Source organism: Nerophis lumbriciformis, linkage group LG01, assembly GCF_033978685.3.
Source record: "Nerophis lumbriciformis linkage group LG01, RoL_Nlum_v2.1, whole genome shotgun sequence".
Lineage (NCBI taxonomy): Eukaryota > Metazoa > Chordata > Actinopteri > Syngnathiformes > Syngnathidae > Nerophis > Nerophis lumbriciformis.
In genome coordinates this window covers 56457990-56476331 of record NC_084548.2, presented here as the reverse complement: position 1 = coordinate 56476331, position 18342 = coordinate 56457990, and the positions used below count along the sequence as shown (strand labels likewise).

Genomic DNA, 18342 nt, shown 5'->3' with positions numbered 1-18342 from the left:
TTAATAAATACTTGCATAATGCAGGTTTTTTTTTCTCAAAGCGTCTCCACCTTTGAACTTTTGCCCACCTTTGGACTCATCATGAACATTAAATCTAACGCCCTTGCAACAACACCTGTAATACCAGCCCACCTGTATGACACAGGCCCAGCCTGGCGATCTTTGATCACTGTGTGTGTAAGCAGGAAGTGAGGGAATATTGAGCATAACGCCACGCGAGAAAGACTTGCTCCCTTCTTTGTGGTGAAGATCGGTCATAATGTCACTTGATCAAAGCTGAAAGGTAATAAAACATTTGTGATGTCTTCAGACTATCATTAACAATGTTGGATGCTATTGTTTTTTAAATTGTCTTCTCTTGTTTTTTGGCCTTATTTAATGAGTAAATATCTAGCTTTCATGTGACAGTTAAATGTTTTTGGCGATTCACAATCATGTCATAGCTTAAAGCTTAATATGTAAGATATATACCGTATGTAATGTATACAGCCACTCAAAGAAAATTGATTAATACGTCTAATTGCTATCCAACAATCTCCTTTCCAAAGAAATTATACTGATAAAACATTCATATTCAGAATGTTGTTAAAGTTAATTATGCACTATAAGTCACAATAGCCTGAGTTTAAACAGCCTGTTGTACATTAAAAACCTACAAATACCAGAACGCCCATGTTATAATTTTAATACTTTAAATCTCATTTGTTATAAAGGGAATTTATCTGCTCATTTATTGTATAGAGCTAAATTTACTTTATATGTATTTGTTGTGAATTGTCAGATGCAGTATGATGAATTATAAAATAATTCTTGGTTCTAGATAATTCTATATTGCATTTTATTTCACACCCTAATAAGAATAGCTTATGGGGATCCAAATAATAAACACAAGATTAAATGCCATAGCAAATACTTCAATTTATTAAACTATATTTTTAATGACTCAGTTTATAAACTATTACTTTTGAGGTGTTTTATATTTGAAATGTCTATGTGCAAAGTAGGTAAACACCAGCATTCATTGACAAGTGTATAATTAACCTGCCTACTTGTGTATTTAAGGAGTTCATGTGTTGTAACACACCTTCAATGTAATAAAAACATGACTTTTCCTTTATAGGTTTGAATTGATCAATTCTTCCTGTCTTGGAACACCGTAAAAGAAAATAAGACCTAAGTTGGAAAATGTTGGGAAACTCTCGTCCCTTCTCTTACTCACCGAGGTTAGTTAATATTTACTTGTGTCATTAATTTGGGTCTTCAGTTTCTATCAGAAATGCAGCCGTTTAGCATACAGTATTGTTGCATTAAATCTGCAGATTTAAGGTGGACTGGTTTGGACAGGTCAAATTGATTCCGTTGAAATGGTTATGTAACTTTTTTATAAATTCTAGCCTACCACCGTTGGAGTATTACTTTAAAAAAAACCTCACTCATTTTACATTTTTACAATTATTTCTTAAGGGTTGTGAACCTTTTTTTTAACTTTTGAAGCTGGTGCTCATTTAAATATTTACACTACAAAAACATGTATTTACAGTTGTCAAATATGCAAGTAATAACTATTATTTCAAACATTAACAATATATTGTGGTCATTAATGAGTATAAAAACTGATCAACTTTCTTAAAGCGGAACTGCACTGTTTTGGGGGAAATTATCTATCGTTCACAATCTTGAGAGACATGACGGCGGATGTTTTTTTTTTGCTTTCTAAATATTAAATGCGATCAAAAGACCGCTTACAATGGAGGCTATGAGAGTCGCTCTCAAACACCTCCATTGAGGTTTTATATACACACTGTAAGTATATGTGTAATGTAGTAACAGGCACATTAATTATAACATTGAACATTTACGTATTTTGATCATTTTTAGCATACGCGGCACATTAATTTCAAACACGCATCACAACGTTTGCTTTTTTTTTTTTTCTTCATCACTGGTTATTACTCACTGCAGACTTCATGTGAGCCAACAGTACATCACTTACTGTACAATGTCTGCTGTCATAAGGATGCCCACTGCTGGGATGTTCATATATTCCCATTTAGATGAAGAATGACCATAATCCTCACGAAAAAACAGTGTTGAGGGTGGGCAAGTGTGGTGTGGTGTCGTGTCGTGCTTGCCATTTTCGGGTTCTAAATGACTGTCATAGTTTACCAACTTGTCGGAATACGTCCTCAGACTTCTCCTGTCCAGGTGAGATGCATGATCTACAATAAACTTCCAGGGAGCAAGGAAGCGAGGAAACACCTCGCCAGTCGATCATGTCGAAATTGTACACAGGCTTGTGATTACAACACCGCTATAAATAGTTTGTCTGCGTTAGCGCTTATAAAGTTAAAGTTAAAGTACCAATGATTGTCACACACACACTAGGTGTGGTGAAATGTGTCCTCTGCATTTGACCCATCCCCTTGTTTACCCCCTGGGAGGTGAGGGGAGCAGTGGGCAGCAGCAGTGCCGCTCACGGGAATTATATTTGGTGATTTAACCCCCAATTCCAACCCTTGATGCTGAGTGCCAAGCAGGGAGGTAATGGGTCCCATTTTTATAGTCTTTGGTATGACTCGCCCGGGGTTTGAACTCACAACCTACCGTTCTCGGGGCATACACTCTAACTACTAGGCCACTATGTAGGTAATATTCAAGTCACAAAATGTAAATGGCATATTGTTGGCGCTTTTTGAATGGTTATTTATTAGATTTTATGGGCGAAATAGAGGACCTTCCATTGGCTCTGCTGTAAGCGGACTTTTATTTACGTTTATTTACAAGTTAGAATGCATTAAAAAAAAAATCCATCTATCTTGTCTTTCATAATGATTGTGAACAATAGGCAACATTCCAAAAAGTGCAGTTCCCCTTTAAAGAAGAAGGCTCAAGTCAGGCAAATTAGAAAAAAATCGGGGGCTTATAAAAATAATGACCAAACTATGAGGTGATTAAAGAAATACACTGAAATAGTAACAAATTATTAATGTACTTTTTCTGAAGTAAACTTTCAATATGGATATAGTTACAGTGCAAACTGAGACCTAATTAATTGTTGGAAATTGTATTACAACGGCATGTGTGTCAGAGCAGATATTTTTCGGCAGCTGTCCGGCATGACCATACAGTAGTTGTATGTTTTTATTAAAAAGTGTAAATAAAGCTTGCATGCCACCAGTGGAACTAGTACCACCCATTGGTAACTTATACATTTCAATAAACCACATTTGTAACACATAAAACTGTGTTGCTGAGTACCACTAAATAGAGCCTGCATGGGTACCACTATAGTACCACTATAGTGGTACCCATGCAGTTAAAAGGTGGCACTACTAGTTTCACTATAGTGAAACTAGTAGTGCCACCTTTTAAGAATTGATCATTACATTAAAGTCTTTGACGTTTTGAAGTCAAATCACATTTTTATTTCACACTTTTTAGGTTGTGTTTCTAATATAATTTCATATTTAATTTTAAAAAATGGAAATTGGAATGTAAATGTATACCAGTGTACCAGTAGTGTGACTCGCACTGCAGATTGAGAATTTTTTTATGTTACAGGGGTTTCTCACCAGAGGAGCTTCCTCAGTCCAGGTGGGCTTTCCAACAAGATGACTACAGGGGGTCCTCACCGAAGAGCCCCGAGAGAAGCTTATCCAGGCCTACTGGCAAATCCATATACAGTACGTCGACACGTGATTAAACATATCAGCTGTTTCAAATGTGCATCCTTGAACTTGCTGCATGTTTGTCAGTGCAGAGAAAAGAATACTCAGAGGTGCTCAACAGGCAGCCTGACAACCTTCACACCAGAGTGGAGGTACACTGAATGATCTGCGTGTGGGTAGTGACACACACACACACTCACCACACTCCACACCCCTCAGCACGTGCTGACCTGCGAGCTGGACGGCCACCAGGTGATCACAGTGGACGACTGTGTGGCCAAGGTCAAGAAGCTGGACGCCAAAGGTCGTCTGTGGCCTCAGGAGATGATCATGGAGGTCCAAGGAGGATACCTTGTGCTCTGTGACACCCAGACCAAGGTAAGACACTCAAATCAGTAACTTGTCAGGTAAGGATACACCTTTCATGCATGTATACTTTTATATATTTATAATTTATGCATTTTTTTAAATTTATTATAAGAAGCTGTGGACATTGTCCAAAAAATCTGAACATACTTTTCAAAATTCTAAGTTCCATGTAGTAACTCTTGAATAGTTTTTGCATATTCCTGCTGTGTACATGTGATCTACCTGCTCGAAGAGGGTAACAGCAGTAGACTGCTTTAACTTTCTTAGGGTAGATACAGACGTCATTGTAAAAATGTTCATTGTAAATTCACAGAAAATGACTAGCTAATAATTGCATTAATTACACAGTAACATTTACAGTAATTGACTGTGAAATATATTTACAGCAATCTACTGTAACTGCAGAGCTGTGATTTTACAGTCAAAGCAAAAAAGTTACAACTCTATGCTGTCACTTCACAATTGTATGTTTTTGGTTAATTACAATAAATTGACAACTATATGCTGTAACATCCTAACTATGCTAACATGCACAAACCATGTACTGTATTTTTCGGAGTATAAGTCGCACCGGAGTATAAGTCGCACCTGCCGAAAATGCATAATATAGAAGGAAAAAACATATAAGTCGCACTGGAGCCCGGCCAAACTATGAAAAAAACTGCAACTTATAGTCCGAAAAATACGGTAAATGTATACATTCACATGGATTGTGCATATTAGCATACTATAATACATTATAATGTGTAATTATATTCATTATAAAATTATTGAATTTGGAAGCTTAAAAAATCAATGCAAAATGAATAGATTTTTTTGATTTTTAAAAAAATGAATATGATGTACTGTAATTTAATGAATGATACCTATAAGTATACAGTTGTCTTATAAAGGGTAAATCACACATTTTGTTTTGGAACACCATTTTTTTAAATGAAATTTACTTTGAAAGTGAAATTAAATTAGTTTTCTAAATGTGATTTAAAAGAAATCTCACTCTTTGCTTAAAGGGGAGCTGCACTTTTTTATTTATTTATTTTGAGTATCATTCACATTCCCTATGTGAGAGAAGCATAACTCGTAAATAAACACTAGCAAAAGTCAGCTAACAATGGAGCACGTAGGAGTTTCTCTATTCCACATATAAGCGCTCTAAAAACCTCCATCGTTTTATATACATGCTGTAAATATGTATGTCATGTAATAACAGGAACATTCATAATAACATGTAATATTTTTGTATTTTGCTTATTTTAAGCATACAGCGGTGTATTCATTTCACAGACACATCACAGCGTTTGCTATTCCCTTCAACAACAACAGCTCTACTAATCATGGCAGACTTTGTGAGAGACAACAAAGACTACTTTGGGACAAATGATGATCCAAAACCTTATATTTTTGAGCCTCAATATAAGTTTTAGAAGCTGTGTGCCAAACAGATCCAGCTCTAGTGAAACACTAAGAATCATGCAGCAGTATTGCTAACTGTTAAAACAAGAAATACAAACAACAACATAATAGAACAAACACTTATTGTACAATGTCTGCTCTCACTGGGATGCTGACTAATGGGATGTTCACATATTTCCTTTTAGATGAAGAATTAATCAGAATCCTCACGAACGGTTACATAAAAAGTGCCGCAAACAAAATTTTTTTGTGTCTTTCTCGTAGGGCTGCACGATTATGGCCAAAATAATAAGCACAATTATTTTTAACAATATTGAAATCACGATCATTGATCACGACTCTTTACTATGTAATATATTTTTTTTTATTGCACTTTCTATTTTAAATGAACAGTATGTGAATTTTCATTTTAAAATGAAACTTAAAAAAATTCAGTGATACAAACTTTTGTACAATTAAATGTACAAAAGACAAAGAGCTAACTAAAAATAAATATGCCATTGCAGAGTGTGATCATAAAGTACAAACAAGTGGAAAAATAAGATTATGCACAAAAGGATGCTCACAGTATATAAAGGACATGTATTTCCATCCCTTTCCTACCGCTTTTCCCTTTCGGGGTCGCGGGCGGTGCTGGAGCCTATCTCAGCTGCATTCGGGCGGTAGGCGGGTACACCGCCAGATAAAATGTCAGTCCAACCATTATTTATGCGGCCCGCTCTATGAGCAACCATAACTCTATTTGGATTATTAGCTATACATGGCGGTTGAGGAAAAAAGGGGAGTGTTTTAATCCTCTCCGCAACTCGATACTTATATATATACTTCAATCGCATACTTTTGCACCATTTTATTGTTTGGTTTGTTTAGTTGTGTATTTATAGCCTTGTCTGAACTTTATTGTGATTTTTATTAAAAAAAATGTTTTAACCTTTTTTTTGTTTTTCTTGTACAGCACTTTGGAGCAGTTGTGGCTGTTTTTACAATTGTGCTGTAAGAATAATTAAACCTTGACCCTGCTGTGTTTTGCACTAAAGGCGGAGCTGGAGGTTGTCCCTGTGACGAACATCCAGCAGACCAAAGTCGTGTTGGACAGCTGCTCTTACGACTCCCTGCTGATGGTGACTGCCAGGGAACGCAGCAAACACTTCCCTCAGGTCTTCATCTTCCAGTGTGAAGAGACTGGGGTGAGTGTTCGTGTATTCTAAAAGACAATGAACATCAGTTTATCATTCATTATAAACCATCACACCTAGAAATAACATTGTATCTACCTAACGGGCGTGGCAATGTTCCTTTATCTGGTCATGTCACTTGGTTTTGTTTGCCCTCCTTGTTGCTAGGCAGAGTTTATATGGTGCTTTATTAAAGACTAGCCACGCCCACTCGGCTGTTTGACTAGCAAAGGAAGGACTTTTTATTCATTTCTAAAACAACACAATATGAGACAAATATATTCATGCATGTCCATTTCACAATTTCAACACTCCTCTGTATCAACTCTAAAATAGTGGACAGAAACAAACAAACAGTGCCATCTGGTGGACCATCCTCTTTCTTGTTATAATTAATTTTCAAAAATATTTTTGTTTTACTATAGGCAGAACTCCTAAAGAGTGATCTAGACAAGTTTGTTCAAAAAGGAAGCAGCCAAGTGGAACCACGCTTTGACCAGACAGTCCAAAGGTACATTGACACACACTTTGTCCTCTGGATCAGGGGTTCTTCACCTTTTTGACCTCAGGACCCAACTTTTCCACGACAGAGGGGCCACAAGCCCACTCAAATATTGACATTGAATTAATAATCATACTCCTCATTTTAATCGTATTTAATAATTATATCCAACCTCCTTTCAGTTTAACAGGATATACTTGTCAAAATATATAAAATCCATTCATCACAAATATTATTATCAAGGCTTAGGTCAGATTGATTACAAAAATAAATACTTATCAAATATATTGCAAAAGAAGAGACTCATAAAAACTGATGAATTTTACACATGCATGATGCAGCATTTAAAGTAAATACATTCTAATTAAATTAATAATAATAATAATAATATGTATGTTTCCTAAATAAGTTGTCAATATAATTTAAGTGCAGAAGAAAATACAGCTTCACCAAATTAGTCATAATTTTTGTGCGTAAGAAACTTCTATGACTTTAGCTCCAGACTTCTTCTGTTTGTTTGATATTGTCATTACTGCGTATGGTAGACAAGTGTATTACAACAAGGATTGTCCCGATACCAATATTTAGGTACCAGTACCGGTACCAAAATGTATTTCGCTACTTTGCAAAATAAAGGGGACCACAAAAAAAAAAATTGGGCTTCATTTTAACAAAAAAATCTTACGATACATTAAACATATGGGTCTTATTGCACTCAAAGAACAATTTTAGAAGATTACAACAAAAATTAAAAAACATTAAACACATTGGCCTGTTTTGTTGCATTCAAAGAACAATTTACAATTTTATATATTTCATATTGTCTGCCATAATCTAGGATTAGATTAGAATAGTTTACTGACATTTTATCAGATGCCTCATGATTTATGTTTGCCACTCTTGGTCTGTACTTGAAGACAAATACAATCATTGGTAATTACTAAAAACTAGATATGTCCGATAATATCGGCCGATAAATGCGTTAAAATGTAATATCGGAAATTATCGGTATCATTTCTTTTATTATTGGTATGTTGTTTTTTTTGTTTTTTTTTAATTAAATCAACATAAAAAACACAAGATACACTTACAATTAGTGCACCAACCCAAAAAAACTCCCTCCCCCATTTACACTCATTCACACAAAAGGGTTGTTTCTTTCTGTTATTAATATTCTGGTTCCTACATTATATATCAATATATATCAATACAGTCTGCAAGGGATACAGTCCGTAAGCACACATGATTGTGCGTGCTGCTGGTCCACTAATAGTACTAACCTTTAACAGTTAATTTGACAAATTTTCATTAATTAGTAGTTTCTATGTAACTGTTTTTATATTGTTTTACTTTCTTTTTTATTCAAGAAAATGTTTTTAATTTATTTATCTTATCTTATTTTATTAATTTTTTTAAAAGTACCTTATCTTCACCATGCCTGGTTGTCCAAATTAGGCATAATAATGTGTTAATTCCGCGACTGTATATATCGGTTGATATCGGTATCGGTTGGTATCGGTAATTAAAGAATTGGACAAAATCGGAATATCGGATATCGGCAAAAAGCCATTATCAGACATCCCTTCTAAAAACAATACCGCATTTTTCGGACTATAAGTCGCTCCGGAGTATAAATTGCACCGGACGAAAATGCATAATAAAGAAGGAAAAAATCATATATAAGTCGCACTGGAGTATAAGTCACATTTTTTGGGGAAATTTGTTTGATAAAACCCAACACCAAGATTACACATTTGAAAGGCAATTTAAAATAAATAAAGAATAGTGAACAACAGGCTGAATAAGTGTACGTTATATGAGGCATAAATAACCAACTGAGAACGTGCCTGGTACGTTAACGTAACATATTATGGTAAGAATCATTCAAATAACTATAACATATAGAACATGCTATACGTTTACCAAACAATCTGTCACTCCTAATCGCTAAATCCCATGAAATATTATACGTGTAGTCTCTTACGTGAATGAGCTAAATAATATTATTTGATATTTTACGGTAATGTGTTAATAATTTCACACATAAGTCGCTCCTGAGTATAAGTCGCACCCCTGCCCGGCCAAACTATGGAAAAAACGGCGACTTATAGTCCGAAAAATACGGTACTATGGCTAAAAGTACACAGATAAGACATGTAGCAGTAAAACACAAATTGTTAAAGACAAAACACAAGTTGTAGCAATTTCTTACAAAATTCTGTTTTTTCACTTGCATTAGTTTACGCTATGTGGGCCGGTTTGGACTCCGCTAATAATTGGCAACCAGCTGCATGCCGTGCGCGTCTACGTATCTATATGTGCACAACAGGGGCACTGGTTAACTACACTACCTTTAAACTTATGGTGCAAGTCTGGATGCTTGTTTTGTAAAGGTTTTAAATCTTCCGTATTTAAAGCGTCACCTTGATCGATAGTTTTGAAGCCCAGATATCTCCGTATTGCACTTCACGCACCCTCTTTATTAATCAGTAGAATTGCCTTAATTTCCCATTTTTCCTCCCCGCGGTGTTTCTGCTTCTGCTCTCTGTTAGTGTGTGCGCGCTCACTCACTCAACATGCTACTCGGCTCGGCAACGTCACCGCAGCACGGCAGCATGCGGATGAAAAAGATACTGGTATTTTTCAAAGGCAGTATGGTAGCATTTTCAATTCCTTGATACCGCTGTACTTTATTAGTACCGGTATACCGTACAACCCTAATTACAACTGAGTACCGCTGCAGCCCATGCTGACCACAGCTGAGAAACAGATATTGTTTGGTGGCCCACCATGGGGCGCTCACAGCCCAACAATGGGCGCCGGCCCTATGGTTAAGAATTACTGCTCTAGATAAACACAGGACAGCATTAGACAATCAGATAGGTAGCAAAGTTGTATTTGTTTTTTTGTGATGCTTTTCAGAAGTAACAGCGAGAATACTATCGGGCTTCGATCTCTTGGAAATTTCCAGCAAGAAAGACCTCACCAATCATCACTACCGCCTTCAGGGCGCCCTCTACCACAGTGGACTGACAGAGAACCTGGTAAACTTTGCTCTTATCAACTGCAAGTAGTAATGTTTCAATTCTGTCGTATTTTCTTTGTCTATGCATTGTTGTATTGGAGTTTGTTGGATTGTGTGTGTGTATGTATGGATGGATGTATGTATGTATGTGTATGTATGTATGTATACGGATGGATGGATGTATATACTGTATGTATGTATGTATGTATGTATGTATGTATGTATACAGATGTACAATGTACTGTATGTAGGGATGTATGTACAGTATATGGATGTATGTATGTATACTATGTATGTACGTATATTATGTATGTATGTATGTATGTATACAGATGGATGGATGTATGGATGTACAATGTACTGTATGTGGGGATGTACTGTATGTATATGGATGTATGTATCTATACTATGTATGTATGTATATTATGGATGTATGTATGTATGTGTGTATGTATGTGTATGTATGTATGTGTATGTATGTATGGATGGATGTAATTTCGCCACACTTAGTGTGTGTGTGTGTGTGACAATCATTGGTACTTTAACTTAATGTATTTATGTATGTATGTATGTATGTATGTATGTATGTATGTATGTATGTATCTGTATGGATGGATGTATATATGGATGGATGAATGTATATATGTATGTATGTATGTATGTATGTATGTATGTATGTATCTGTATGGATGGATGTATATATGGATGGATGGATGTATATATGGATGTATGAATGGGTGGATGTATGTATATGTATATGTATGTATGTATGTATGTATGTATGTATGTATACAGATGTATGGATGTACAATGCACTGTATGTAGGGATGTATGTATATGGATGAATGTATGTATACTATGTATGTATGTATGTATGTATGTATGGATGGATGGATGGATGGATGGATGGATGGATGGATGTAATTTCGCCACACCTAGTGTGTGTGTGTGTGACAATCATTGGTACTTTAACTTAATGTATGTATGTATGTATGTATGTATGTATGTGTATGGATGGATGTATATATGGATGGATGGATGTATATATGGATGTATGAATGGGTGGATGTATGTATATGTATGTATGTATGTATGTATACGGATGGATGGATGTATATATGTATGTATGTATGTATGTATACAGATGGATGGATGGATGGATGGATGTATGTACTGTATGTAGGATTGTATGTATATGGATGTATGTATGTATACTATGTATTTATGTATGTATATTTATGTATGTATGTATGTGTATGTATGTATGGATGGAATTTCGCCACACCTAGTGTGTGTGTGTGTGTGTGTGTGTGTGACAATCATTGGTACTTTAACTTAATGTATGTATGTATGTATGTATGTATGTATGTATGTATGTATGTATCTGTATGGATGGATGTATATATGGATGGATGGATGTATATATGGATGCATGAATGTATGAATGGGTGTAGCTGCCTCTGGAAATGGTACTGAAAAAATGTATCCTGGTTTCAGACAGTTTCCATCAGGCTGGACCTCGTGTTACACCGTGGGAAAGAAGCCCACAGCGGTCGGAGCGCCCTCTGCCACAGTGGACTGACCCAGAACCTGGTAATGTTTCTAGTACAGGACCGTTGATGAGTTCAACTGTAAAACTTGAACTTGACAAAGGTAATGATTGTAATTTATATTTGGAAAGTAGCAAGAACATATTGTCAGTGTAGTGAGGCAGAGCCATTTACAAATATATATTTATATATTTTTAAATGTTGTAAAATTTAAATAAATGTAACGAATAAGTCTTAGTTAACAAAAGTGAATTATTCTCTTCTTTTCCTGTTACCATATTAAAGAGCAGCCTTGTACTGTGTTAACATGGATGAGAGATTATGAAATTGAATTGAAATAAAAAATTTCAGTCCAAAGTGTCTCACCTGGAAGGTAGTGAGAGGAGTTTTTTTATTTGCTCAACACTGAATTTGGAATCTAGATGTTGTTGTATTAGATTGTGCAGGTGTACCTAATGTTGTGTCTGTCCATATGCCCATCCTTGTATCCAATCAGAAGACATTCCTCCTCCTAGCTACTACACCCCCAAAGAGGAAGCAGCGTACCGGCGTGACGTTGGCGGCTCCCACGGCCGAGCAGATGTGTCGGAGCAGGCGGATTTTGGCAGGAACACGGTCAGTGGCAAAAATATACTTCTCACCACTTGGCGCTCATTCATTACATGTGTCCCCTCCGCTCCACAGGCCATTTTAAACCACATTTTTGATGATCTGGAGACCTTCATAGGGAAAGTGTTTGCTGCCACAGACGTGACTCCCCCCCAGCAGAGCGACAAGGGCAAAAAGAAAGGCGTGTTTAAGAAGAAAAGCTCCAGGAGCACAGGTGAAGTCTTTGCTTGTGGACACGGCGCATGTTGTGATGGTTGACATGTTACACGCTTTGTGTCCAGCTGCCCCCCTGCCTCCCACTCAGGAATTTGTCTCCTGTCTTCAGAAAATAAAATATGGATTTAACCTGTTGGTAAGTGCACATGCTCCCTATGACTGCCCTGCATGGATCCTGTGTATGAGTTGAAATATGTTCCAGGGACAGCTGCACGGCTCTCTGTCCAACCCCAGCGCTCCTGACTATGTCCACATCTTATTTACCAGTTTAGCCACAGTAAGCGCTTCCCTGTCTGGATTTCTTAGCTCCCTGACGCACAAAAACCATCAAATAAACTTCATTTGCCGCCCAGATCCTGCCTCACTACCACGCACAGCTGCCGCCCACAGTGGTCTCCCCCTTGCTGACGGAGGCGGGCCTGAGGCTTCTCAGGCAGGTGGTCGGCCCCGAGGAAGACCAGCTCTGGAGGTCTCTGGGAGACAGCTGGAACATCCCCAGGTATAGAGACACAAGGAGAGGAATGATTTCATTATTGGTCAAAAATAATAACAATGAAGGACGACCCCTTTTCTTCCACACTTTGTCTATCAGAACAATTACGTAGCATATTTCCATCTACATTGCATTTGTTTGACTAGAAATATCAACGTCAACATCTATTCCAGAGCAGCTTGTTTATTCTTTTTTTATTTAACCAGGAAAAAAAAACTCCACTGAGATTAATAACTTCTTTTACAAGGGAGTCCTGGTTTAGAGGCAGCAAAGTGACACGTAAAATGACATTTGTCATCACATCACTCATTAAGATGACAGGATGGACTCACTCTGTCACATCAGTCTTCTTATCTGCTCATTGATATCGTTATGGTCAAATTAGCATCCTAAGTCCTCTGTTCTCTGATAACTTAAGCTTGCTAGTAAGGTAAACATGCTTCACTACACGCTGTAGGCCGCCAAGCTATTGAATGTAAACAAAGGTAGATAGATATATAGATAGTACCGTATTTTTTGGAATATAAGTCGCTCCGGAGTATAAGTCGCACCGGCCGAAAATGCATAATAAAGAAGGGAAAAAACATATATAAGTTGCACTGGAGTATAAGTCGCATTTTTGGGGGAAATTTATTTGATAAAACCCAACACCAAGAATAGACATTTGAAAGGCAATTTAAAATAAATAAAGAATAGTGAACAACAGGCTGAATAAGTGTATGTTATATGAGGCATAAATAACCAACTGAGAACGTGCCTGGTATGTTAACGTAACATATTATGGTAAGAGTCATTCCAATAACTATAACATATAGAACATGCTATACGTTTACCAAACAATCTGTCACTCCTAATCGCTAAATCCCATGAAATCTTATACGTCTAGTCTCTTACGTGAATGAGCTAAATAATATTATTTGATATTTTATGGTAATGTGTTAATAATTCCACACATAAGTCGCTCCTGAGTATAAGTGGCACCCCCGGCCAAACTATGAAAAAAACTGCGACTTATAGTCCAAAAAATTCGCTACTTTGTTGATTCCTTCAGGAGAGTTCCCTCAGGAAAATTAAAAGGTGAGAGGGTCGATACAATACCAAGTATAGTGTTGGTATATGGTCGATATTACAGTGGTTAAATCAATATTTTTTATAATGAAAAACTCTTTCGTCCTTTTTGTTATCGTTTACAACCCCAGCAAATAAGTCTCTGGACATAGGAGGGCTATAAGGTAAGAACAACTAACTTACTTTAGAGCCAATAGTAGGCAATAATTAAAATGTTTTAATTGAAAACGTTACACTGTTATCCCGAGTTTTTGTCGGATTATAATTGTGATCAAAAATGTAATCATTAAATGATCTTAAAACATTAAAGTATCTGTATCAGCATCTTGAATGTATAATTGACTGTATTTATATTATTCACATGTGAGTAATGCTGTATAATAGACTGTATTTATATTATTCACATGTGAATAATGCTTTATAATAGACTGTATTTATATTATTCACATGTAAATAATGCTGTATGATAGACTGTATTTATATTATTTACATGTGAATAATTCTTTATAATAGACTGTATTTATATTATTCACATGTAAATAATGCTGTACAATAGACTGTATTTATATTATTCACATGTGAATAATGCTTTATAGTAGACTGTATTTATATTATTCACAAGTAAATGATGCTTTATAATAGACTGTATTTATATTATTCACATATAAATAATGCTGTATAATAGACTGTATTTATATTATTCACATGTAAATAATGCTGTATGATAGACTGTATTTATATTATTCACATGTAAATAATGCTGTATGATAGGCTGTATTTATATTATTCACATGTGAATAATGCTTTATAATAGACTGTATTTATATTATTCTCATGTAAAAAATACCTACGTGTTTATTGTTTATTGTGAGCAAACTGTGGTGCTGAATTTCCCCCAGGGATCAATAAAGTACTTTCTATTCTATTCTATTCATTGGTATGGCCAATACTGCCCCTGTAACTACTTGGTATTGGATTGATGCTCAAATTGTAGTATTGCCCAAAACTAATGTAAAGTATTGAAACATCATTACATTTTAACAGACGTGTAAATAAAAGATGGAAAATGAACAAATAGATTGAGTGACAAGAAGAAAAGCTCTGACTATCATGACCCCATGCTTGGTTGAGATTACATTAACATTAGTAACCACACAAACATGGCCGCCCCTCCATACTTGCTTGAATAATTTTTACCGCAAAAGTATTCCGAGCACCTTCCTGCTCCATCGTTGTTGAGAACATAATGTCAAATGTTCCAGAGTGTTCTCAGTGTCTCCTGTGGTGCATGTCAGTACTGGTCTTTGTAGGCAGGTATACAGTTTGAGTTGTGTCAGGAACGTTTGTGTTTTGAATTTGTTGTTTTGCACACATTCTTTTTATTGTTGACACATTTATTTTCCATGATTTTGTATAGATACAAAAAATGCATAAAAACAAAAACAAAAAATAAACATGCATCTAATCAAATTCCAGTTTGAATAAGAGTATAACAATTGTTTCATTTTCCCAAAAAATTCTGCTTACGGTTGTTGGAAGGTTTCCCACTTGTTTTTCTGAAGAAGGGAATGTTAATCTAAAGCTCTTTCATAACAGCTAGTTCATCTTGCGATATGAAGTGATATGTTGCACTTTATGACTGTCAGTCACAGGACACACCTGATGTGTGGACTGCTGATATTGCTGAAAGGTCTGCAGTCAAAATGCAACCATTAGTCTTTTATTAATATTATCCATACGGTAAAACATTGATCAATTATTCAGTATTTACTAATGCTTTATGAATGCGTAATAATGTCTACTTGTAAAGTGTTACCATATTTTATAGGAGGTCCTTTGTAAAAAAAAACCCACAAACTTATTGCTTTGGTTTTAAGTTATGACAATAAATAATAGAGATGAGATTCTTTGGACTCCTCACGATTTGATTCCCATTCTCGGGGTGACGATTCATATCAGTTCCTGATTCAACACCATTCCAAATATATAACTTTATATATATTGTATATAGATTATTATTTCGGGACGGTATGGCTCGGTTGGTACAGTGGCCGTGCCAGCAACTTGAGGGTTCCAGGTTCGATCCCCGCTTCCGTCATCCTAGTCACTGCCGTTGTGTCCTTGGGCAAGACACTTTACCCACCCGCTCCCAGTGCCACCCACACTGGTTTAAATGTAACTTAGATATTGGGTTTCACTATGTAAAGTGCTTCGAGTCAATAGAGAAAAAGCGCTATATAAATATAATTCACTTCACTTCACACATTATAATAAAACCTTTTCAAAACAGGTTACAGGTTACAAAAACTCATCTTAACTGCTGACGTATGACACATACACAGTGTTGGCCTAAAAACGTGTTTAAAAAAAAAAAAAATTACAATTTAATTTTTTTTTTTTAAATCACAATTTTAATAATTCTAATAAAAAAATTTTTAGCAACTCCAACCCAATCCCTGCTTTACAATAAGAAGGATAGACATTTACAAAGTTGTAAAGACAAATTCAATACTTTTTAAAAACAATACCAAAAAAAGGAACTAAAATAATGAAAGCAACATTATCAATAATATCAAAAATTGTTGATTATTTTTATTCTAAAATGGATTCTTACAAAGACAAATTGCGATTCTTGAAAACTTGTGACTTGGATGTGAAATTTTTGAGCAGTCTTAAGTGTAAATATTTTAAGGGGTGATACAGACTATTCTCAAACTGTGGTACCTGGGCTCCATCTAGTGGCATGTCAAACAATCACTTGATTAAAGTACAGTGTTTTATTTTCCTATATTCAAACCGTGTTGTTACAGAGGCCAAAAATAACCTGTGTTGTTTTTAATGAATATTTAAGCCTACTAGGCTACTGTATTTTAATGTTGGTCATTATATTGGTACTTGGACAGCCAAGTTTTTTCTCAAGTGGTACTTGGTGAAAAAATGTTGAGAACCCACCCATTCATGCATTTTTTTCTACTGCTTGTTCCACTGGACTTTTATTTACATAGTAAGAATTGTAGTGGAAGAAGTTGTTCTCCATCTGTTTTTACATGTGACATGAGTCGGCTCTCATGTAACAAAGAGGTGTTGTGGCAATGAACTGCCAAAATGAATATTTAATCACAGTTCCTCCTTTTTAGTTGATCCTTGTATGCTGCGCTGTCTCATCACAGGTCTCGGTGGCCCGACGATGTCCCGCCTTACCTCCCCCAGTTCTATGGCAGCTGGCAGCCACCTGCTCCCCACAAGCCTGCCCAGCTTCCTTACCAAAATGACCACGTGAGCAGGACCAACAGCCAGCGTTTCCGTCCCGAGGAACCCCCCGGGTACATCCGAGAAGGCGGCGAGCTCATGCGAGTCATGTATGACATTGTGGCTCGAAACAACCGTGAGCTCACCGCCATGAAGGGTGATGTGGTGGAGGTGAGACGTCTGGTTTTGTCAGCATAGAGGTGGATGTGAGCATCATCAGGTGATCTCCTACAGGTGGTACAAAAGTCTAAGCAATGGTGGCTGGTACGCAACCAGCATGGAGAGCAAGGCAACGTTCCTCAGAATGTTCTGGAGCCCATCAGGAGGGGGATACCATTGGAGGACATGGTGAGCTCACTGCTTGCTCTGCTCAAGAATCCTTGATTTTACTTCCAAGTGTGTTTCATTGCACCCGATAGCGATCGTCCCGAAGGCCGGCGTCTCTAAACATGACGTCCTCGCCTGCAGAGGTGCGAGCATGGCTGCAGCACAAAGGCTTCTCCAAGATGTGAGTGGACCAATCCAGATTCATTCTAATAGTGCTCAATGTCCTGTAAACGTGCCGTGTTTGGAGCAGCACTGTCGCCAGCCTCGGGGTGCTGACGGGTAAAATGCTGCTGCAGATGAGCAAGGACGAGATGAGGATTGTGTGTCCAGAGGAAGGAGCAAAGGTCTTCTTCCATCTGCAGGCCATTAAATCAGCCATTGCAGTAAGTGTTGACACTCAATACAAGTGCATCACAGCAGCAATGTTTGACTCTTTGTCCCCCTGCAGCTGGCCAGTGAACCCTCAGGCCTGTATGATGGACGCTACTAACGACCACACTTTCTTCTCCATGGTCATTCTGTGGACATTTCTTTCCGTTTACAATTATTTATATAGCAAACAAACATGTTTTGTTGTCTACAATTATTAAAAGCATGTTAATAAAATGTACTCATTTGATCATCAACATAAATTAAAATGCTTTCAAGCTTTTTTTCGGTATTACAAGTTAATTGTGA

At 36.6% G+C, this 18342-nt stretch overlaps 1 protein-coding gene across 3 annotated transcripts; it reads left to right on the top strand.

The window, feature by feature from the left end:
* The first annotated feature begins 8 nt into the window (after positions 1-8).
* Positions 9-18296, top strand: eps8l3b (EPS8 signaling adaptor L3b). 3 transcript variants are annotated; one of them, XM_061987731.1, is made up of 19 exons: positions 9-283; positions 1121-1223; positions 3562-3683; positions 3756-3820; positions 3888-4046; positions 6488-6637; positions 7051-7136; positions 10050-10171; positions 11650-11745; positions 12199-12317; positions 12387-12525; positions 12593-12663; positions 12730-12804; positions 12881-13026; positions 17259-17508; positions 17572-17685; positions 17757-17845; positions 17915-18047; positions 18113-18279. In XM_061987731.1, the coding sequence occupies exons 2-19, from the start codon at positions 1186-1188 to the stop codon at positions 18152-18154; spliced, it is 2016 nt and encodes a 671-aa protein (XP_061843715.1). In that variant the 5' UTR covers positions 9-283; positions 1121-1185; the 3' UTR covers positions 18155-18279. The 3 variants fall into 3 exon arrangements, with proteins under 3 accessions (XP_061843715.1, XP_061843713.1, XP_061843712.1); XM_061987729.1 differs by having other exon boundaries at positions 12202-12317; positions 17915-18296; XM_061987728.1 differs by having other exon boundaries at positions 17915-18296.
* The last annotated feature ends 46 nt before the right edge of the window (positions 18297-18342 follow it).